General features: G+C 24.6%; 1 protein-coding gene across 1 annotated transcript in view; it reads right to left on the bottom strand.

Annotated features, from left to right (window-relative positions):
* Window positions 1-608: 608 nt before the first annotated feature.
* The window catches only part of LOC132921962 (alkaline phosphatase-like), a 210,543-nt gene continuing 185,210 nt past the window's right edge, over window positions 609-25,941 (bottom strand). The window contains exon 10 of the mRNA XM_060985234.1: window positions 609-4,369. Within this exon, the coding sequence (XP_060841217.1) occupies window positions 4,172-4,369 (198 nt within the window). The 3' untranslated portion in view covers window positions 609-4,171. The remainder of the gene's footprint in view (window positions 4,370-25,941) is intronic.

The following is a 25,941-nucleotide window of genomic DNA, read 5'->3' as shown; positions in this document are numbered from 1 at the left end:
TTATTTAAATAAAATAAAAATGTAATATTTTAATTTTAAAACCATAAATTACTATTGTTTTTCTTTTGATAAAAGATAAATTTAATATAAACTACGTAACTTAAAACAATAATAACTTGGTAATGGATAACAAAAGAAAATATTTACTATTTAAAAAAAGAATACGCTGTAATTTAATATTGAAGTTGTTATTATTTTTATACAAAATGTCTAAATGATATAATTTGTTTTTAATGATAACATTGTTGAAATGGTAATTAAATAAAATAAACATGAATGTTTAATTATTGCAATATATAATTATTGTTATCACTAAAATTTCAATTGTTGATGTCATGACTTTAAAATTATAAAAAACCCATGTGGGGATTATTAAAGTAACAAACAAATAATAAGTAAACAAATTAACAAGTAGTATATTTCCAATATAATATGAAGCTGCAACTTATAAATACATACATTTAATTTATTTACAACATATTTTTGAGAACATTTTCGATTCAAAATTAAATTAATAATATTTGATTAATTTCCATATTAGATTAATTAAAAAATATATTTAAACATATTAAAACATATTGAACAAGTGATAAATTTCTGGAAATATTTTCTAGTATGTTACATTTAAAAATAATAAAAATGTCATCGTCAGTAATATAGTAGAATAGTCGTAGGTTTCAATATCTTTAAATAATTTTGATTAAATCGATATAATTAAAAAAAAAAAAAATAAGAACATGATTAAACCTGCATTGATTACCTAGTAAACACTACAATATAATCCATATTATTATATTATATACTATACAAAAGTATATTTTTATCTTAGTTCTTTAAACAATAAATAAATAGTATATATATAGATATATTATAATCATGAAGGAACATTTTGAAATTAGAACACAAAAATAAGGAGATACAAAAAGGTGATCTAAAAAGTTTTATTTAAACTTTGGTGAATACAGATTTCGTATACGATTCAAAGAAAAAAATCGGTTTCTTTCCTTAACTTTATTAATTACATTATATTTTTAAAACAAAAGTAAATTTCAAATTAATCGAGTTCGAAATTACCTAAAGACAATTGCACTGTAAAATCACGGAGAAATGTTTTATTATATAAATCGTGTTCAAAACTTTATGTACCAACGCTAACATTTTTTCAGACTAGCCAATTAAATTTTACTAACACACTGCAACTAGAGAATGTATTTTGAAAGTTGCGCGCTGAAATATTTTTTTAAATACATTTTTTTAGACCGGGTATTCTTTTTGTGTTTTTGAAAACAGTGATCTCTATTCCTCGAAGCGTTTTGTTACATGCTGAAGGGTATAACAGTTTTCGGTTGGTGGAGGTATACTTGTGGTAAATTATGTAAGTTGAGTGTTCAAACTTTTTAAATCGGCTGTGACATGGCCTTGAAAAATCATACTTTTGGATACTTATATCATATAAATGTTTATTGAACTATCATATTTAACTTTAAAGAAATCATATGGCTTTAAAATTTAAAAAGTTTTTGCATTTCTCAAAGATAAATACCTAGTAAATTTCCGATATAATAAAATATAATTTATGTATATTATTCTCTGGTTTTGGCTTGTTTTAAAATTGAATTCAGACCTTAGGTATTTTACCCAACTATATGAATTTATTATAAACTCACCGAACATCTTAAATAGGATTTTATTCAAACTGTTCTTTTCATAAAAAATGTATAGCGTCTCCAGTTACACATTTGTATTATATAGTTATGGTATTTACTAGAAAATTAACAGTTATAGGTATGTATTAAGTTAATACTATTCAATAGTTTCTTTTAAAAATTTAACCATTTGGAAAATTGGTTTATATCTACACGGAAATGACTAGTAATTAATATATTTGAAAAGAGGTATAATTTTCAAATCTCTCGAGGACACTTTTATTTTCATATTCAAGTAGAATTAGAAATTTTTTTACACAAAAGCATGCACATGAAGTAGGCAGAGTATGTGCTTGCATAACCTGCAGAATACAAGGTAGACATTTTTTTATATGGCGTGTGACCAAAGTACTAAAACTAAACTAAATGAATGAAAAATATATCGTTGGTACAATCGATATTTATAGCTTACTTATGTGACAAAAATCATAAAATTATATTCTCTTCAATAAGTCCGTTTTTATAAAAATATTTTTTTATTTTTCGAAATCAAAAAATATTAGAAAACCTATTTTTTCTAATAAGAAGTAGTTATAATAATAATATTAATCATAAATATTTTTAAGACAATGGTATGAGCATTTATATTTTCAGGGAGCACATTTTATCAGCTGCATACCCTCAAATCAATGTCTGTGCACGCTTATTGTTTACACATAGGTACCTCTAAGTTGATTACAGTGTAGGAAATTTCTTTGATTATTAAGCTTTTACTAAACATATTTAAGAATATATAGAATTAATATATTAAATTTAGGCAATTTAGCTAATCATTTAAGGAAACTCATACTTAGTTTTTTTTAAATGTTATAATGTGTTTTTATCTAATCAGATTACTCATGAAAAGCCAAAAATACATAAATTTTGTATACGTCATAATTAAAAATAAATGTGCTGTTGATAACAATAACAATAATTAAAAATTATTTTTGTTTAGATTTTAAATAATAAAAACTAGTAAGTATTTAGTGTTGAATTTATTTCATTATTTCATGATGAGTAATTTAATTTATTGTATACACATTTAAGCACCACGTAGATTCAAATAGTTAAAAAAAAATTATTTTAGTCGATTAAAATTTGTTAATAATACAACAACAGATTTATTAGAATTTATTTTATATTATATTTAATGATAAAAAAATACTAATAAAAATGCAGAAACTGCAAAAAACAACGAATTATACCTAATATCTATTATTAATAGTGAATAACGTGGTTAATTGTCTACAAATCATAAACGAAATGCATCATCGGAAAACTATATTTTTTTTATTAATACGATTTCAAGAATAAGAGAAGTAATAACTTTTTTCACGAACCATACAAAGTCAGAAAACTACAAATCATGATAAAATTACATCAAACTCGATGTTTTTTAGCAAACGTTGTGATTTGATGAAGATATGTGTGCTTTTTGATTAAGTAACCCGATTGTGTTATCCGCACTACACAATCAACTGAAAAAATAATTAAAATATATACAAGAGTTATTACCTGTACAGCAGGAACTTGTGAAATTAAACATTATATTGCCGTATATTTTCGGATTGCTTTGGCCAAGTTGGTTATTTGCATTTCCCGGGTTCATCACTTCGCAGAACGTTTTACAGTGCATCTCCGTTCGTCAATGGAAAAACGTAATATGTGTCGGTGGTTCGAAAGTCACATACCCTATGGCTAAGTCTTCAAAGGAAAACCGAGAATAAAACTTAATATACCCCGTTCGGGGTTTTTATATGGAATTGTTTTCGTATACGTATATGGTAAATCGACTATATACATAATATTATTATCAAAGTGTACAATGTCTACATATTATGTCACGGGAGTTGGATCGGAGCACAACTTTCCGTAAAAATAAACACTTATACTTATGGCATAATCGTGTATATATAATATACAATTAATATTTATTTATTATAAATATAGAACCTTGTCTTAAGATAATTGTATTTCAATCGCACCGGCGGTGCCTACGTATGAAAAAAATAAAAATAAATAAAGTACAAAGAAAATAGTATTACGTGCGCACATTTTACAAAACGTTTATATTAATATGTGCTCTCGTCGTGTAGCGTATATTTCATATTATGTATGTAAATGATATCGCAGGAGCGCGCGCGCGCGCGCGTGTGCGTGTTTTAGCGCATACCACGTGTGCGGTATTGTTATCTCGAACCGGCGGCGATCTGTACAAGACGTCTATTCTTGTCCTCATTACTCCTTTCGATTTGCAATTACCTCTCCCCACCCACATACACATACACACACACATATATTATAGTGCCCACGATAAAAAAAAAAAATACCATCGATTTATACGGATCAACAGACGACGACGGGCGACGACGTCATCGTTGTCAATAATAATGCCGAAAATAATAAACAATACCGATATAATAACATAATATATTACGAGCGCGAAGTCACCGAGGGCCGTGTCCCGCCTCTCGTCTCGGTATTTACGTGACTGCTACTACGAGCATGGCTGCCGCGGCGATGAGCGCGTAGCCCATGTTCAGCAGTGGGTTCGTGTTGTTAGTCTGCTTGGACGACCCGTTTTCGGACAACACGCTGCTGGCCAATACTATGGCCGCTCCGCTTTTGGCACCACCTGTCGCTGCCGTCCTGGTCACGGCGTTCGTGTCCACCGAGCAGCCCTGGAGTCGGAAAAAATATAAAACAAAAACATAAACAACGAATCGTATCAAAACATTTGTGCGAAAAATAATTTTTTTTTTTGATTTCTTATAGGTTTTTTTTTTCGAATAGCGATCATTTTTCCTTTTTTCTTCTAGACATTTTTCTTTCCAATAATTTTAAATACATTAAGCTTCATTAAAATTGTATATAAACATCGAGTGGGTTGGTGAACCAAAACCACTACACATTTTTTTACAATGGAAACCTATATCGAACTTACTTAATTTGTAACAGCAAGTGTATAGTATAGATTATAGAATATTAAAGGTTTTATCAACAAATAAAAATGAATGGCATGGATGAATATTTCAATTAGGGAAACATAAAAGGAGTTATAACTCTGTGTACCTTAAATTTTCCCAAAACAAAATTATGTGTATCAATTCACTATTAACAAAATTAAAATTTATATAATTTTAAGTAGATCAAGTTCACAACACTACAGCATTAAGTATAATTAAAAAAACTTCTTCACGGTTATTATGGTGGGTATAATTTTTTTTTGAATGTCAACGAATAGTTTAAATGTCGTGTTCTATAGTTGAATAATATTTAGAAAATGTTTATACTTTGTGTGCAAATGCAAAATATCGAATTTTAAATTTGTTTTTATTTTCTAAGTACATATTTATAAATAATATGTGATTTTCAGGATTTAGTCAGTAATTGACCAGTTGCTATATTTTTTGAGCTTTAAATAGTATGATATCATTGTTCATTAACTAATACATATTTGGATATTAATATTTTCAAAATAGGAAATAAAAAGTTCACCGTTTAAAAATGGTTTACTTTAAAAACAATTAGATAACTGTAGTAAGATAATATAAGGTAAGTACTAAGTAGTATAAAATATTATATACTATATGTCTACCTAAAATAAGTAAATACTTAAAGTATTTTAATAAAACACAAAATTCTCAAGGAGAGTAATCTATATTTGCACACTAGTAAATTATAATATAACTAAGCTTACTATTATTATTATTATGTATAATGTATATTAGACAGAAAACAGGTTGGCCTACTACAATTTACCGTTTTCTTGTATTAAAGTTAAGTGAGAGTACGTGATAACACGGCGGGCCACCCTTTTATAGAATACAAAAATTAGAACAATTTATTGGACTCTCAAAACACCTCGCAAGAAACTACTGTTGGAAAATTACATGCATTTAATAATTTATAACAAAGCACTTACAATACAAGCCGTAACACTATAATAATTATTATTTTCAAGACGTATAATTTATAATTACTGGAGGCATTTAATTTAAGTTTTTTGCGGTGCAACAAAACGGTCGACCGAGTTAAATAGGTATATATTATTATAATATAGATACACCATTCGGATTGTTACAGTAATGAATAACATTCATCTATTTACGGTGAACTCAGGAGCACCTTTTCAATTGAGGTTGAAATTTGAAATACGCACTACTTGTTTATTTGACGGTGTAGGTAGCTTATCCGTTTTAATATTCCACTACAGTAACCCTTGGTCGAAATTTGTAAAACTTGAATACGTTTGTGAGGTGCAGATTACGGTTCACATCATACTTGTAACGCATAAAATCATACTTAATCATCTAATGCAAGATAATTAGGTACACGATTTTAATGTCGGATCTTGAATGATTCTCAACGAGAGTACTAATTACATTGCTCATGCCTTTAAGTAGCAACGTTTTTGATTAGTTATTTCTTAACAACAAAAAAAAAAAACCAAATTTAATAATGAATAATGAGTTTACTTTTAGTTTGTTGATAATAGGTAAGTTAAACAACATACCACCAGTAAATTTCGAAGCGATCATAATTATAATCACCTTTCTTGTTTGAAAACAATTGATAGCAGATCAATAGTAACATAATATATTTTAATTTTTAAGTTATTCATAGATGGAATTATCATTATTTATATTATTTTACTGATCGTAAATACCGATAATTGTTATTGCTTCTCAATACCACTAAAATAGTAAAATAAATTAATTATGTTTTAAAATTCGACAATATACAATTTCCATCTAGTAGTGATAAAATTATTTTATACTTGTACATAATTTTTATTTAATTAGTTGAAAGGTAAAACCTACTTATATATATATAATTTAAGGCAATTATTCCATAATCTAGAACAATTGTATTTTCAAATGAAAGTTAAGTTATATTATATTCAATGTTATTCCAAACTTAGTTATATTATAATATGACTAATTATAGGATAATTATGTTATGATTATTTTATTCCTTATTATGATGTTCCATCAAATAATAATTTATAATCTAAGAAATAAACTATTTATATGACCACGTAGATTTAAGTTCACATTATATATTTATATGCAAACGTGTAAGTCTTAAATCTACGTTTAATAAAATAGATAATATTGTTTTGAGTGCTACACTATAAAATCTTTAAGAGTTTCAATAGTTTGTACTCTGTAGATAGTTCCATATTATTTACTAAGTATGTAATATGTGAAGAATTTCTACAAACTATGTAATAAAAAGCAGACAAGTACTTTGCTATACAGTAGGTGTCGAGTGTACTACATCATTGGGCATTGAGTAGGTCACTTAAATAGATGTGTTAAATTAAAACTCAACAATGAATCATATTATGAAAAACGATTCTGTGCGGAGATGGTCAGTCTTACTAATGTTATTACTAAGTATATTTTATTATACATTTAATATTTATATTGTTATTATAGTAATTTATTCTACTATTTGTAATAATACGTTAAATTAAATTAATGTTATTCAATTTTTAGTCAATACTGAATATTGTAAAATAGTAAAGTTTGTTGCATAAATAGACAACAGATTAAAACTAATTTGTAAATCTTGAAGAGTTAATAGTGTATTGTAGAACATTATAATATAATATGTAAAAAATTTAATTTCAAGTCTCCACGATTAATGTTTTTAAATGACAACAAAATAACTATTATAGTTCATTTCGTTCAAATATCCAGTTTCGTCAACATTTGAACTTAAAATACTTATAATAATAAATTATGCTTTTAAATTACAATAAAAACAATTAATATGCAAAATGTAATTAATTTTTCAAGCTTTTTAACCAAACAAATAAAATGCTTATTGACATTTACAAAAAAAAAAAATAAAAACTAAATATTCTTATTAATATTTTAAAATGAATCAATATAATATTATGTAATGAAATTTATATTATGGATATAAAATAGTGTACACAAATTTGATAAACTGTCAAGTGTGTACGGTTATTCGTTTTTTAATTGCAACAATATATCAAAATACATTTTATTAAAAACTAATTTTGTATACAAATTCCCATTTTCCCAACTATTTTGAAAGCAACTAAAAAATTATTAATTTTCATCCTCCACAGTACCAAATAGATTAATTTTCCTGTCAGAAAAGATATTGAAGTATTTTTTCAACTACAAACAGTATCCCCAGACATTTAATTTTTTTTTAAATCACACGTCATTAAAATCAATAGATTTTTCTGCTCAGAATTAAGACTTAACACTAAAAATGTATAATTCATAAATAGATGTTCTTAAATGGAAAGTTATAGAGAAAACAGTATTATAATTTATGATGACGTAGAACAATACGATAACAATTATCATTAAAATTATATAAAGTACAATAGTTTAAATCCTTAAGAGATAAATATTCTTTAAAAAAAAAAATGATGTAGGTATACAAATCAATCGTATATTAAAATTATATTAAAAAATATAGAATATTCAGTACTTAAGTCGTGAAAAAATAAAAACAAAACTAAATAAATACTATTATTATCAGCTGATTTTATCGTACAAATTATTCTGATTCTGTATACAAGATTAAAAAAGATTACCTAACTTAATTGCTATCAATAATAAGATACTTTGATTTTATTTGCCTTAAATATAAATGTTCAAAAAAGTAAATTACTCTACATTTTTTATTACTGACATTGAGATCAGCATAACATTATAAACAACGTAAATAAAAATATTAAATTGATAAACAAAATATATAGATTTTATGTTTTTCGTATATTTTGTAAATAGACTTAAAAAAAAGTTATAAATATAGAAAAAAAAATATCTGCGTAAAACGTACTCATAGTAAATTATAATATACGTAGACTACAGTTACCTTATTTACATTTTATGAAGTTTATTTTTTTGAAGAAAAATCGTCGTTCTGAACGCGGTTTTTTTTGCTATTTCCTTGTATAAACAAGGAAAATAATTTTTTCATTCCAAAAGTATTAAGAATTACGATACTTCTGTGTTATATTATCATTATAAAAGGTAGAAATATAAATTAAGTGATTATTCAACAAGCACGATTAACGATGAAAAACGTTAAAACCTACGATAACAGCCAAATTTACAGTAGAAATCCATAAATACATATTATATAATTATATTTAATACAATAAAATAATAATTACTTTTACATTTTTTGATTCAAAAATAATTTTTGCCACTTTTTAGGCTTTAAGATGAGTGGTGATCTATTTTAAATGTATAATCACTGTAAACATGAATCCTATCAAACACGTATTGTACGATGAGAAAATCTTTCGACAATACATTTTGTTACTATATGCTTTCTATAAATACATCACACTATAATTTGTTATTATATTATAATAATTAAAAACCACGTGGATAATACAATATAAGCTTTTGTATACTTATGATTAGTGTGCAGTTATTGTATAAGTATTGTCTCAATTATTTCGAAAAGTTTAAATCTACAGGGTTTAAAGTTTAAATAAATTAAGTAATGTGAAATTGGTGAAATTAATTTGATTTTGTTAGATCTATAAGTATTATGTTAACTATATATTATTAAAGAAAGAAGAAATGTAAATTATTTACTTTCACTTGACATTTTTTATGGTAATGTACCTATTAGTATTATATTATATTATGCACCTGAAATGTTTATAGTATGTACCCTATGTATCCGGGATTCAGTAATTGATTCAATAATAACAAAGTTAAATATCACCAATTATTAAGTCATATTAAAATATCTAATTATTATCTTGATATTTACCGTTAAGTTGTAAAAATCTTATTTTATTAAACTGGAAAATAAAAATGTCAACGATTTTATCTAACGTACAAGGAACGAATGAATTGATTGTTTGATAACTTGATCGATTTCATAATAATCGAACGATGACGAATTAGACAAGAAGGATTACGTAAATAATAAATATTCGCTGTGTGGATACCACACATTGTAAAATACCCATTAAAATAAAACTGATGATTGGAGGAATAATAATAAACAAAAATTGTATATTAATAACGACTTAATCAAATTGGTGACATCTACTCCCTGATGTATAATATCGAGTACTCAGGTGGTCCATCAATCACACATTATGTGTTACACGTGCCTTATATAAAAAACTATATAATACATATGTGACTAGTGGAAACTTCTTTATTTGGCTTAATGTGCATTATACGTGCGCGGTGTCTGAGTAACTGGGAGTGTAAACACGTTGGCTTTTTTCCCCCTTATATTTTCTCTTTCGCTTGTCATCAACAGCTGATATATTAAAATGTATTGAATCTTAAATAACTAAAAAACCCACTGGTGTGTAATTTCATTTATCATCGCAACGAATAATATTATAATATTGCCATGTCGCAACACAGTCAATGATAATATGATACACTGATTTTGTTCGATCCACTAACATTATAACAAATATAATTTTTAAAACTTTGATTGTTTTGAAATCAATGGAACCCATTGTAAAACTTACAATGTTCGTAATTTCCGGTAAAGTTTAAACACAATATAATAGTTCTTATAAGTTTATTATACAATTATTTTAATTAAATGTTAAAATCTAATAATTTCTATTTTTAATATTATATTAAATGGTATTTTTTAATAAGCGGTAGAAAATATGTGATAAAAATATTATATAATACGTATACAATTAATTACATTAACGAATGCTGCTCAATCAATATTTTTGTAATTTTTCTTTTTCATTCATTACTTATTAAAAGGTATTAGTTTTGTGGAATTTAACAGTTTAAATTGTTAATAATAATTCCTATAGAAATTATTCAATGGATCAAAATTGTAGGTACAGCGAAATAAGGTGAAAAGATTATAATTTTATTTGCAATTATTAGGCAATAATTTACTTTACTTCTATTAAGTGTATAATATGATATACTTTATAGTTAATGAACCCGATTTGAAGGGTGTCGAATAAATACTTTTGTAATACCAATGGGTAATTGGTATTAATTCATTAAAGCTAACTTGGCGTGTACGTTTTAGATTTAAAGTTTAAATCAATTGAATAGTATTAAACTTTTATCGGCGATAAAAAAAATCGTTCTAATTTACCAATATTTTATAAAAGATAACCAATAATTATCAAACCGATAAAAATTTTAAGTAATCTTTAAAATATAATTTATGTCTGTAGTTTGGTAGTGGCGTATTTTGGTATTTTTTTTTGGAGAAAGATATCCAACTTTTATAGTTAACATTTATTTATTTTACAGACATATTTCTGTGCGGTAATATTTAATATATTTAATGTTAAACTTTAAATTATTATATTTATGTGTAAAAATATTTCATAAATTGTTTAGATAACGTTATTGTGTAGCTTTTATTTTAAATAGTCATCTTCGTTCTTAGTTGTATAATAAATCAATAGCTAATCCAAGCATAATAACTAATAAAAGAATACATTTTTCGTTTCATATCCGTTAAACATTTCAATGATTCATATATTTTAAGAACACATAAAATGTTTTATATTATTTTATCACGATATTTGTGTGTACTGTATGTATGTCTGTAGTAATATGCATGGTGATACTACGTTGACAGTAAAAATAAATATATATATCCATACAAATTATTACATTATTTACATAAAAAATAAACCAAAGGTACTGTAAGATAGCAGGCCCACACAAAGTTTTATCGATTTAAATAAATACATGTTTCGAAGGCAATAAAACAAAATCCTAATCTCATTTTGAGTACCTACCTATTTGAATGTTTAAGAATAAAATAATTTAACTTTTGTATGTATAAAATATAGTTTTTTGTAAAGAAAAAAATATATATTGTTTTACTTGGTGATTTTCAGCTTAAAATACATATATAGTTATCCTATTTATGGCAGGTATTTTCTTTATTTAATTTAGAAAACCGAGAATCCAATTATAAATAATAAGTAATGATAATATTTTTCAATCATTCATAGGCATAAAAAATGGTTAATTTCTTAATTTTTCGGTTGGTTAGATATTTTATTTGACTAGTGATTATTGAATAAACTTTTTTTTTGTTGGTTTTTTGGGTTGGTTGTTTATTATCAGCAGGTCAAGTAATAAAAATGTATGACAAATATTCATATTGAACTTGTAATTTGTATGTCAATAAAAATTATTAATTTTTTTTAATTCAGACAGTTTATAAAATGTATATTTTTTTATTAAGCTCCAACGCCTCCAACAATATGTAATATATATATATATAAGTTAACACAATTTTATATTTCATGGTTGTGTTTATACAACTAGAAAGTATTTTAAAATATTCGTTCAAGACATAAGAAGTTTTCTTAAATAATCCAATGACGTAACTATACCTTTGTATTTTAATAATATTTATTTTGTAATGCTTATTACAAATTTTATTTCCCCGATAAATCTTTGTAAAAATAAAAAATAATGTTCGAAATTATTATACTCATATCATGATAAATATGCAGCATTACTAAAGTTGCAATAACACATAAATTATAATTATTCGATTATATTATGCCAAATTTGTGATAGAGAGGTACTTATTCGTATAGTGAGTATACTAATGTTTATTAATCTTTCACGTCACAATTTAAAAAAAAACTTAGTTTTTTTTTGAAAGAAATTACGATGTATATTTAAAAGTTTTACTGTTATTTTAAAAATGTTTATTCATTTTAGATTCTGAGCAGAGAGTTGAATGTATTGATTTTACAACGATATTTTATTTTGTGTCTGTATCCATGATAAGTAGATGAAAACAATGCTAAAATGCTTAACTTTGAAGTTGGTTTCTGGTAGAAAATTTAATGTAGTTAGTACTTTGAAGTGTCACGAGTAAAAGATGTTCAGTAATTTTTAAACTATCCTAGAAAACAAATAAAAAATTAAAGAAAAATAGGGACTTTTACATTCTCCAGTTTTTGGTAAAATCAATTTTGTTTTTTTTTTTTTTGAAAACAAATAAAACAATAACTGCAGATATTTGAAATTGTTTGCAAATATTTATGTTTTACTTCTTACACATGGTTTAATTTAAATATTTTAACCCTTTTAAACGTATTTATAAGTATGAGAAATGTTTAATTGTTCAATTTGTTGAAAAAAAAAACAATTGTTCTTAAATCTGTATAAAAATATTAAAAAATTTTTTTTTTTATATAATATAATATATGCATTTAAAGTTCAAATTTATACAAAATACAAGTATTTTGTAGTAAAAATTCATAACATTTTCTGCTTTTTCAATTCTTATAGTTTAGGTTCAAAAATTTAATATAATGAGCATATTCACACTGTTTTACGGCAAGGTGGTGATATTAACTTAAAAGTTAATAACAATAATTTAATATGGTATAAATATATATACATATATATATTGATTATTATATTAATTAAATACTAATAATAAATTATTGATTTTTTTTTTTTGAAAAAATTAAATAAACCTACTGTAGTACTATACTACTATTAATAACATACATTATTATAGTAGCAATATAAATATTAAATATATCATAAAATATAATTAGTAATATAGGGTGACAAACTATAATAGCCCAGAATAGTTTTTCAATGATTCATTATTAAATTTAAATTTAGCATATAGATTACATAACTTACTCGATGTTAAGGTGTATAATACCGGCACCTACTGCCAATTAAAATAGATACTCAAAAAGCGGAAAGTAGGTAACCAATAAACAGCATACCGATACCGGTTATCTACTTTCCCCTTTTTTGAGTATTTATTGTATTCAATGTTGATTATTTATAATTATTGCTGATCTAATATATTTAATATAAAGTCTTTGTGTTGAAAACTTATTAAAAAAAATTGAGGAATGTTAGATTTATTTTAATTTTAAAATTCGTCTAAATTTTTATAACTTAAGCATAATTTCTAATTTTTCAATTTTTATTTTAACGGAAGTTACTTTACTTACAACACGTTTATAAGTAGGTACTATAATAATATTTAAGGGTTGAATAATTTATGTAATATCATAATCAGATCGCGTGTCTGTTATAATATTATTATAAAGGTATCGTGTAACAGTTTGCGTACTGTAATAACAAGAACAACGCTTAGATACCCGACGAATGCGCTTTTCTGTCTGACCAGTTAAAGCGTCTTCGAAATAATATCTCTGGACACAGGGTATTGACACTAAAAATATTTCTAAATACAATTATAATCTATCAACAAAAGGTTAACTTCACGCCACGAAAGTATGGTTAATGTAATATGCATGATAAAAAGTTTATTCACACCATGCAGTAACAGACACGTATATAAAATCTACTGTGGATGCTGTTTGTGATAGTCACGTTTAATGTTGTCAATAGTGTTTTTCGAAAAGTATTGTGTACCAATTAAATATTAAGTCACATTATAATATTGCATGTTAACTACCTATCTCGGTTATTGTGATCGGTACACCTATGATAATATTTATTTAATGTTTCATTTTACCTAAGAAAGAGGGATATTTTACAACACCACTTATAAAATCTACAATAATATATTTTAACGCATTATAAAAATAATTATTGCTTAATGCTTAATTTAAAAGAAAGGTAAACATTTTAAAACAAAAACAAACGTCTTACGAAATTACGTTTTAATAAAGATTCAGTAATCATGATTGGATAACTTTTATTTCAGGTATTTTTTAATACAAACAATTCATTTGTTTTAGTTAAAGTGTAATTTTGTACAAACGACCATAATTTAGAGCATAATAATCATACTTATTTAATACCAAAAATTGAATAATACATGTACATTTTATAAATAAATAATACTATTAATAATTATTAAATTTAAATGTATGATGTATATTTTTGTTTTGACTTAAATGCTGTTATTTCTTAAATTTCTTGTGTAAGTGTCTTAAATGTTATAATTTATAGTTGAATATTAATACGTTTACGTTAATAAGCGTCTACTAAATATGTAATGTTTATCTTATATGCTGAAACTAGCAATCCTGTATGTTATATTATAATATTATAAGGCTAGCAATCAGGCCGATAAATGTATAAACGGAAATAGATCGATGTTGTGCTATCTTAAACTGAATGCAATAAAATAAAAAACGAAACTTAAAAAAATAAAAATAATTCCATAATAATAATCGTATTTTTGCGCCTTATTCTCTTTATTATTATTTCTAACAGGTTGCTACAACATTTTGTTTTTATTGATTTAAATATAGAATTAAGGCCATTAAGGAACAGTGAAATAGTAATAACACTGTAGTTACGACGTAGTTATATTTGTACATAATGTTATTTGTTTGAATATTTTTCGTGTTAAAGTATTTTAGAATTATTTTTTTGTATAATCTATTTATGGCGATTTCGTGAATTTTTTAAAAAAAATATTATTACATTAGTACCAGTATTGTTTTTTTTTCAACATTACTGTTTAATGTATTTAAACTTCAAATATAACTGCATATGACTGTTAAATTAATATTATTCATTCTGGTAACAGTGGAAGTATAAACAGATATTTTTGCTACTATACACATTATACAGACTACAGAGTACACTAGAATAATAGATCTTATAAATGTAATTAGTATTTTTAATTTTAAATCAAATACCAAGATAATTAAAATTATTTTATATTGTAATTTGCACAACTAAAATTGTTTCATTAAAATCCAAGATAGTTGTGATACTAATATTTCTATAACAAATATGAATTTTTTTTTATATAATTAATTTTTGTAGGTTATTTTTTTATAATATTATCATAATTTTGGTGAAATAAATTAAGTTATTGAGGTATTCTTTTGAAAAATCTACCATTTCAAAATTATTTGAATATTAAACCCAATATAATAAAATTATTATAGTTCCGTCACTCAAGTGTACACGTATAAAATATAAAAGATAAAAATTAGGTAGCCGTTAAAATATATTAAGATTTAACATATACAATACTTTTATTTTTTTTAAATAAACTTCCATTTACTTGTAATGTATAATAACCTGCCAAAATGGATAATATATGAATATTATACTTAGTAAAATAAGAAAACTTTTCAAAAAAAAATTCATTTTAAAATTATTGTTTGTTCAACCAACATTAGAAAATAAATGTATAATATCTACTTTGATATTACTATGGTATTGTGTAATAATATAAACATAACAATTGAAATTTGGTTAACTTTTAAAAATGTTTTAATTGTTTAGTTATATTATAACTTTGCAGTAAATCAATACATAAGCAGGTTTTTTTATAACAATGAATAATAATAATGCCTACCTAATATCCATATAAGAGTTATTATTTTAATTAGACATAAATTTGAAATCTGTATTAATTTTGTATGAAATCCTGAATAGTTGATTTATAATCAATATACAGCTCAAACCATAATAGTTAGAGATTTTCGTAAAATTCGTATATATATAATCTGACCTAGGTGCTCACAATGATGTGTTGGTTCACAAAAAAAACAAATATGTTTTTATTGATATAGGATTGCAGTTGGTCACAGAAAATAAATGGTTATTGTGATTGAATATAATTTTAGATCTGTATTTTAAACTTGGTCAAAACCATTCAAATTACAGTGTTAAAAATCTGTGTAGTTCAAATTTATTTTGACAGGGTAAATCCAAGGGCATTTAATTTGTCACGGGAAACACCATGCAGGATCAGCTAGTGGAGAATAATAATTATAATTGTAATAAAATATGAATAATTAAAAAGTAGTAACTACTGTTAGTCTGTATTTTAAAATTGTATAAATTTGTAAAGGGTTTACGGAAACATAAGTTTATGCAACAATAAACCATTCACTTTCGCCAATTAGCGATTTACCCCTAATGTAATAACTCTACATAAACTTATAATTAAAATAATTTAATATACGTCGATACAACGATACTACAGGGCAATAAATTCAAAACTGCAGATTAATTACCACGAAACATTCAAAACGTCTACAATAATCCGTTAGATATTTTAATTAAAACAAGTCGTTCCCTATTTTTATTTTTTATATTAAAAATGTTAATTTAAATTTTTAAATAATTTTACTCAAGTTATAGTATATAATAGAGTTTTATAGCCGTAAAAGACACTTTTTGGATACCTTCTTCGTCGTATACAATAGTATTGGTGCATAGGAAATTATAATTTAAAATCGGTCATAAAATTACTTTGAAAAATCATTTTTAGCGGTGTTTATTGGTTTATTATATTATTATTTTGTAGCTATTATATTGGTAGTTAAAATGTTGATAGAAAAATAAGAACGTATAGTAGGTAAGTAAATAACATATTAATTTTTAGAAAAGCAAGTAGGTGATTCATTTCTTTAGATCTAAATTTGAAATGTAAATATAATATTAGTTATACAATATTTATTATTAGTATATTATATTGCATACCTAATATATTTTAAAAATCTGTAACGTTCAAATAATATTTCTTAAGCATCAAAAAAACAAAAAATAACTATAAATCACTATTATAAATGTATTTTATATAAATACGGTAATCAAATATCATTATTAAAAATATCTATTTAGTATTTCATTCATGATATTATTGTACTTTACACCTCTCTGTGTAGAAAGTGATTCAACTTCGAATTTCATGTGTTTAGATAAAAATGTATAAATATTATCGAATTCACGATAAAGTGTTTTAAATTTCATTTTTATATGTACTTAATTGATTGAAAATCAAAATTCAAAATCAAAATCAAATTAAAACATGTAGGATATGGGAATAACATTTTATCTTATATGTTGGAGTAATTCTAACTGAATTCTAACTGAATATACTACTGTTATTTTTAACGTTTAAAACTTTTATTGATTATTTTTAACAAGTGTTAAATGATTTGAAACGAAATGGTTCAATAAATTAGGTAGTTTAAAGATAGGAAACAACGGTTTTATACATTAAATGAGATTCAATAAAAATTTTATTTGTATAATTTTTATTTTTCAGTGTGGTATTAATTAAATTTAACAATTGGTATCTAATTCAGACTCGGGGTAAAGATTTTAACGTATTGACGTTTCATAACAATATTCTATTTACCAATCTATAAGATCAATATCAACGTGTTGAAGATTGTAATAGGTACCTTTATTTTAGGAAAGACAACGATCGGAATATATATTAAATATATGTATAGTTTTAAATATATTATCGGAATTGTGGACGATATTACAGAGCTTTTACGATATACATGTGTTCGTTGCATCCGAAAAACAATGAATTATAGTCTTGTTTAAAAAAAACTATACTAGGACGATAATCAATCAAATTGTTTACACTTTCACGCCTTGGCTTTCAGTGTTATTAAAATGAAAAAAAGGAGAAATCATTATCAAATTTAAATTCACCCAACCGCGTAATTTACTCTGTTGACTTAATAGAAAACCCTTATAAACACGTACACGGTTTCTATAGTGTACAGAACATATCTGACGAGAATCATGTGCCGAGGGTGAGCGCCGCTAAATTCTGCAGTTTTAATGCTGGCAGTGAAAATCGTCGTCAGTTCATTAGGTCCACTGTAGCGTTTGTATTTTACGCAACGACGGTTTTCAATGATAAGCCATGGGGAAGTAGCAAGTGATCAACTGATCCGTATGGTTTTGAATCACGACCAGAAATCGTAAAATTTAATGTGTGTATACCTAGAATAGTATATTTTTATGTTTGTACGGCTTTCTCCGTCGATTCAAATATGTTTAATTATCGGCGTGGAAATTCCAATGAAAGTTCAGTCCCTCGCGCACCCTTACGCTGGGGTGAACAATTAGAAAAATGTTAAATACGCTACGCACATTACAAAATGTCACAAAAGTCTGTAGGTATTTCAATACTCACATTAAACGAATAACTAAGAATCCTCTTATTCAATCGGTATTTACTCAATACAATTTTAATTTATTTTTTAATCTTAAAAAAAGTTTTGAGAATAGTTAACGCGTGTAGAAAATACATTTGAAACAATTTGTTTACAAATAGGAAATATTTGAAGAATGACGAGATAGCAGAAAATCGTTTTAAACAAACACAAACCAAAGGAAATACTTCATTTTTTACCAGAGTCTAAATGGTTCATTCGATTAATGATTTTCTACGAATAATGTGTTGTAAAACTATTAAAAAAGTTTAAATATATAACATTTGGACACTCATAAAGTTCGTATATCATCATTTTGACAATTAAATGATCACGAAATTAATAATATTATGTAATAACATTATTATAAAACGAATCTGATGGAATACAAATTAATATCATTGAATATAAACCTATAATAATATATTCCTATGATAAGGAATAATACTACGGTGTTTAAGCATTACGGTAAAAATAGCTTTCGGTTAAATCATTCGATAATATTTTTATCGTAAAAAAAAATAACTTCAGTTTTAAACTGAGTACCGATTACAATAATCAAACAATTATTACACTTGTATGCATTTAACAGATTTATGCGTTATTTTTAAATTCTGTTATGAAAAATTTCTAATTATCATTCAAATGAACTTGTATATAACTGCATATTTCTTTCGTTAGTTTTATAAATCTCATCTTGTTTATTTTGAAAAAAATTTGAGAGTGGAAAAATTTAGATATTATGTTAACTATTTATATTTTAATATTATTAACGGACATAACACGATTGCGCAATATTACTTTTTATACTTGAGAAAACACAAAGCGCGTAAAATCAATTTTATTTTAATGGTCTTAAGGAAATTCACAATTCTCATATAATGTCTAAAATGATATATTTATACCACTAATACTTTAATACTTAGTATATAATAGGTATACTATGTATACACGATATACATGAAATAAACATATTTTATTATTACATGTTTATTTCAATATATGTATTGAAGTATTAACTTGCTCATAATAAAATAAATTTACCTATAATAAAATATAGAATTATCAGTTTTTATATTATAAAATTATAGGTTAGTTATAATGTGGCAGGAACATTAAAATATCCAGATACTATATTTTTCAGGTGCATTTTATAAGCTAAAATAATTTAAGTCAACAATATAAAATTGTTGTGTTTTTCAATTATAAAAAGATAAAAAAATGCACAATCATAAGGCATCACTATTGACGTAGTGAGCGGTGATATCAATCGAAATATAGATCATGTAGATTTTATAATAAAACGCTTAATATAACATGACTAAAAACATATAATTTAGATTTTGTACATTGTATAATACCTAGGTGTATAAAATGATGACAACATTTCCATTAAATTATGATTAAATCTATTCAACGCCCATAAATTTAAACTACCTATTAATATAACATATTTTGAGCTGTGTTAATATTGTAGTATTTTGAGTGTACATAATGTTTTCGATGTTGATAAAAATAAAATTGTATTGTTACTTTTAATTTTTAATTGAGGATCGGTCGAGTGCCCATCATCCGTATTATTACTAAATATATATTTTGAACCTGGATCAGTTTTATTTTTTATTTCTTATATTTTTATTTAAAATAAAAAATCTATACATAAGATGTACAATTAGCTTAGTTTTATTTATACACGTTTATTTAGTGTGCATATGTCTGAATCAAAACGTCTATGGTTTTTCGTGAAACGTATATGTACGAAAAATTAACCATGAAGAAGAGAATAATAAAAATTCTGGTTCTCATTTTAAATACACGGAAAAAAACAATATAAAGTAGTCTAAAAATATCAAATTAACAGCAATAGAAGCTATTTATTTTCAAATAGTTCTACTTGTTGCTGGTCTGTTAAAAAAAAGTTCTACTAATTTAACCTTGAGACTATTAAGTACTACAAGATAGGGGAGTAGAATGGATGCAGTTAGACCATTTAGATATCAAATTGCTGAAATATACCATCTATTGTATGAAATGAGTAAGGATTTATCTTTTGATCAAATCATTCGCTTAGAAGCCGGAGTCTATTGCCAAACAAATTAAGAACTTAAATTGTGTGTGTTGCATTGCAATGTGGCACTAGTTTTAAATCAAGTCAATTTAGCAAGTAATGTAATACAGAAAGTAACATTAGATACAACTGGTGTAAGAAATATATTAGCTGAGATCATATCTTAAAAAAAAAAGAAAAACACTCTGATGAGTACTTTAAAAGAAGGTAAAGTCATCGTCGATGAATTAGAAATTGAAGTATCTTTTTACAACAAGATTCTATTCACTTACGAAAAAAGAAAAAGTATTTTTTTCTTTTGAAAATCAGAGTAAACTAATAGTTCAACTATAAATAAAATTTAAACTCGAAGTTTATTCTTACATTTTTATATAGCAACTCTTGAAGAATAGTTCGAATAATAAATGCATAACCATTGTGATAATTTTAAGTTTTTATAAGACATGACTAATTATTTGATAAACATGACTAAAAATAATGATGTAGTCAAAAATTATTTACGAACTTTAAAAATACTAAAATTATCTAACAATGTGGTTATGATGAGAATCGAGAAATAGATGTCGCGATAAGTAATAAATTAAAAAATGTACTGACGGAATTCATGCGAAGGAAAAATCAGGTAAAATTAATTTTATTCAATTGGTTGACAAACATTCGATCGAATTTTATCTTTATAAATGTACATCCTACTTAAATAAATCGTTTCAAAAATAATGTAGTTTTTTTAATTAATATCATGATTTAGTTGCCTACATTTTTCTTTGAGATACCATCACTTTTTGAAATAATGTTTTATGTTGAGAGGCTTCATAAACGTCACAAACTTTTAAGAAAAATCTCAAGTTGTTTACTTCCAGTAAAGCATTTTTATGCCGAGGTCAACGTTAATAAAATAAACGTAAGGCTTACATTTAGGTTTTTATAAATCTTCTGATAGGTACACCTTGAATTAAAAACACTTTTTTTTTGCTCAGTACAAAATAATTTAGTTTGGTATTCAGAAATGTAATTATATTATTAGCATTGTTTATAATTTTCCTACTATACAGGGTGTAACAGAACTATTTAATAAATATAGTAACATTTGTAATGGAAATTTGTCAAATTGTCTTGTTACACTTACTTTATATTTTCTTGTTGAGTATTTGTGATATACATAAGCTAAAAAAATTTAAATTTAATTTAAATTTCAAAAAATGAAAATTTGGGCATCAAAGGGAATACATTTTTTTAAAGTTACCTCTTTTTGCCAATTATGGGTTTAGAATATATTTTGATAGATCAAAATTACATGAAAAAAATTGATTAATTCAAAAATGATATTCAAAATAGGAGTTGCCATTTAAAAATAGTGATGTTGTGTTGCGCATGCGCAAAATACACAAGTTAAATAATTGTAAGTCATAGGACTTTATGATTCATTGTCTAGTTTACTGTCCTGCAAACAAAATTGAAAAATATTTACAGGGTAATGAGTGATAAAGTGTACCCTATTTCTGGGGACATATGGTATATATATTTTTGTATTTTGTTTTAAAGTAGATATTAATTATTATTATTATCATTTTTATTATAATTACATTGTGAATAGGATTAAATAATAATAATAATTTTTTTAATTAACTGTTAAGACTTCAAAAACTAGGGTTATTAGCCTACTTTTAGCTTAAATATATAAGTTAGTAGATAAAATGAGAGGAAAAGGATTAACATTGTTTGCAATTATTTACAAGTTTTTACTTAAGTTAATACCGTTGAAAAATATATAAATTACTTGATTTTCTTTATTAAATGCATGTTGAAGTAATGTTGTGTCGATTAAGATTCTTCGTGCTTTGACGTAATTTGGGCACTCGGTTAATATGTGGTTGATTGTCAGGTTTTCCTTGGTCGTGTTACATACTTGGGTTGACTACTTAGTTAAGAGGAAAGTTGTTCATCGAAACTGCGCACGTATCGTGGCCATTTTGTAATGTACCACTTTAACTCCACACATAAGTTTTTTCTAACACCCTAACTCTGCACACAATTTATATATGTATTATATACACATATTACATATAGGTAATATCGTTTCGGCCTAAACAGCCTATTCTAACATTTATACCTTATTAATTTCGTGTCTTTACATGTTAAATTTGAAACTGCTACTACATTAGTTGCTATTTAAAGTTTTATAACTAACTTGAAGAGACGATCAGTAATATAATAAAGCCCGATTCCCATTCGTTTTATCTTCCTATTAATTAATCGTTTGTCGAACAATAATATTGATGTCGATATTTTGGGGCTAGGTTTTGGCTATAATTTGTGTACATTTTGAAAGCGATAAGTTGAGCCCCGGGTATAAAAATGTAGTAGGTAAGTTGGGTCCCGATTATAAATCATTGGCGCAACTAGGTCTAAAATATTAAAAACTTAAAACTTTAATATTTTATATTTATATAACAGTTTAAGGATAGAAAGAAGCAATTTTTTAAAAATATTTTTTGGTTTGCCGATTCTAAGACCTGAAGAAGTTGGTAAATGTTTTACAGAAGATTTAATAGCCATATATAATCAAATTACAAGCAAATACAGATATTTAGCGATTATATACTAGACATTTAAATCTCATTTGATGCTTCATTTCCCTCAAATATTTGGTCTGAATTTGCAGCTACCACCGAGCGTACAACAAATAGTTGTGAATTATATCGTGCTAAGTTTGAATTTTTTAAATCTTTATCATTTAAGTTTTTACCGAGAACACGATATTATAAAATTCACATATACCTTAATTTATACCATTTATACAATATTTATAGTATTTATACCAGTATTATACAATTTGACGTACTATATTTTAACGTCCCAACATTTTTTTCAGGAATTCAATTTACTTACTAATTTTTTTTTGGGGACGCAATTTACCAATCCCCGATATTTTTATGTGAATGCGTACGCGTACCTGATTCCCGCGGCGATGGGCAAATTATAATATTAACATCAATTGTGTATAATATTTTTGCTTGCATATTTTGTGTATGCATTTATATCTAGTTTCTCTGGATTTTAATTCTATATTTTTGGAATATTTATTATTACTTTTTACCAACAGCACATTTTTTTGTTGTGTGTATACAACAGTTATCTCACTTGTCATATTTAAATAAAACTTAACTAAATAGATAGGTATGTAATAATTTAATAATTTAAAAGAATAACATTTTAAGCCATTATACTAATTGGAAAATTAATATATTAATTTTAATCGGATCTTTCCATACGTTTTCTAGTGAGTTAGCTATTTATGATTGTGATTTGTGTTATTTTTATATATAAAAAAAATATTAGTTTTTTCTTCACCTAACGTATTAAACATATCAAGTTATCTAAAAATATTTTATTTCGTGTTTTATAGGTCATCGAAATATTTTAAGACTCTGGGAGAATCTTTTTAGATTTGCATAGTTAGTAGAAGCATATATAGAGAAATTAAAAAGAGTTCTTCACAAATAAGGATTACTTCCATTATTATGCATTTTTTCAATATCAGAGTTTTGGAATGTTTAGGTATACTTAGATACGTTTTAAAAATATAGTAGTAATAAATATTTTTCAAATGAGACCCACACTCAAATTAAAATGGTCAGATTTAGGGTAATTAAAATTTTTATTTATATCTTATTAATAATTAGTCTATTCTTATCAAAATATTTTTATGAATTCTAAAATGATAGTGTATTAATAAAAATTTCTATAGTTTTTAAATCAACATATAACCAATTTTTTAAATATATTATATTCTTATATTCTAATTCTTTTAAGTTTAAAAAATACAGAAACAAGTACTGAATTTTTATTTGTGAACGACGACGATTTAATTACTCAGTAGTTAAACCAATTAAAATTACAAAAGAGGTTCTTATATTAAAATAACATGCTTGTATCAATATGGATTCCTCACACGAATTAAAATAAAATAATTAATTTGAATCTTTGGTCTATAAATAATTATACACAACAAAAATTCTGAAAATCGTAATTTCAATTAATTTAGTATAATATAAAGATTAAGGTGAGAATGTATATTGAAACACTCTATTTAGAGATAGATTCATTAATGTCAATTTTTTTTATTCAAAGTTATTCAGCCAACGTTTTTTATTTATTGCATCAAGTTTTTTTAATTATTAGCTTAAGTTATCGTGTATACTTGTTGGACATAAACTTATAGTGAGTTCTTAAAAAAGATTCTTTAATTCTAAATTTAGTATGTCTGGGAAAATAATGTTGATGGCTTAAGTAAGATTTTTGTTACATTTTTCAATACCGTTGTGGAATAGTGTTATGTTACTATTGAAACGTATAGAGAACGTAACAGATTGAAATTACTAAAATTAAAGTTTTTAAAATATAGTAACAAATTAAACATTTAAAAATAAAAATGAAAGTACGGGGAAGTAAGTAATCGATCTGCTATACAGTAGGTGTAAGTATATTACGTCATTGAATAATTCACTGTAATAATATGTGTGTAGTGTGTTCTATATTTTGAATTAAATATTAAGTAAATAAATATTGATTTTAAGTAAATACAGTCCAGTCAGTATTACTAAATACGTATATTTTATAATAAATCTTCATACCTATTAAAGTAATTTATTTAACTATTAGTAATACTCGTGCAATACATTGAATTAATTTTTACCGAAAACATTATATTTTAAAATGACATTATTTGTATACAAAATATAATAATATATGTTAAAATTTTCAAGTACCACGATGACATTTTTTAAATTACAACAATATAACTAAAATTGCTATTATTTCTTTAAATATCGTCCAAATTTTGAATTAAAATGTCTAAAAAAAATTGTATTTATATGTTTTTTAGATTTTTTAGTTATAGTATTAAATAATCATAATAATTATCAAAGCTTTTGATTCAAACGTATCCGAGTTATATCTGAGTAAAAATATTTAATAAAATTTATAAAAATAAAGCTAAAAAAAAAAAAATAGGAACTATCATATAACTAAAAATAGCTCAAAAAGAATCAAAATATTTTGAACTAAAATTACTCCGGTTAAATCATGAATTAAAATGCTAACATATAAATTAAGTGAAAATATGAAGTATTTACTGTTATTCGTTTTTTAATTAAAACTTAAAAATAAAATCAAAAATTCCTATTTTTCTAATTTTTTGTTTTGTTTTTTTCGTTTATTATGAAAAGGACTAGGATTTTTTATCTTTAACTCGTAGT

Source organism: Rhopalosiphum padi, chromosome 2 (genome assembly GCF_020882245.1).
Source record: "Rhopalosiphum padi isolate XX-2018 chromosome 2, ASM2088224v1, whole genome shotgun sequence".
Taxonomy (NCBI): domain Eukaryota; kingdom Metazoa; phylum Arthropoda; class Insecta; order Hemiptera; family Aphididae; genus Rhopalosiphum; species Rhopalosiphum padi.
The sequence above is the reverse complement of the archived record's forward strand: the minus strand, read 5'-3'. Positions and strand labels throughout refer to the sequence as shown.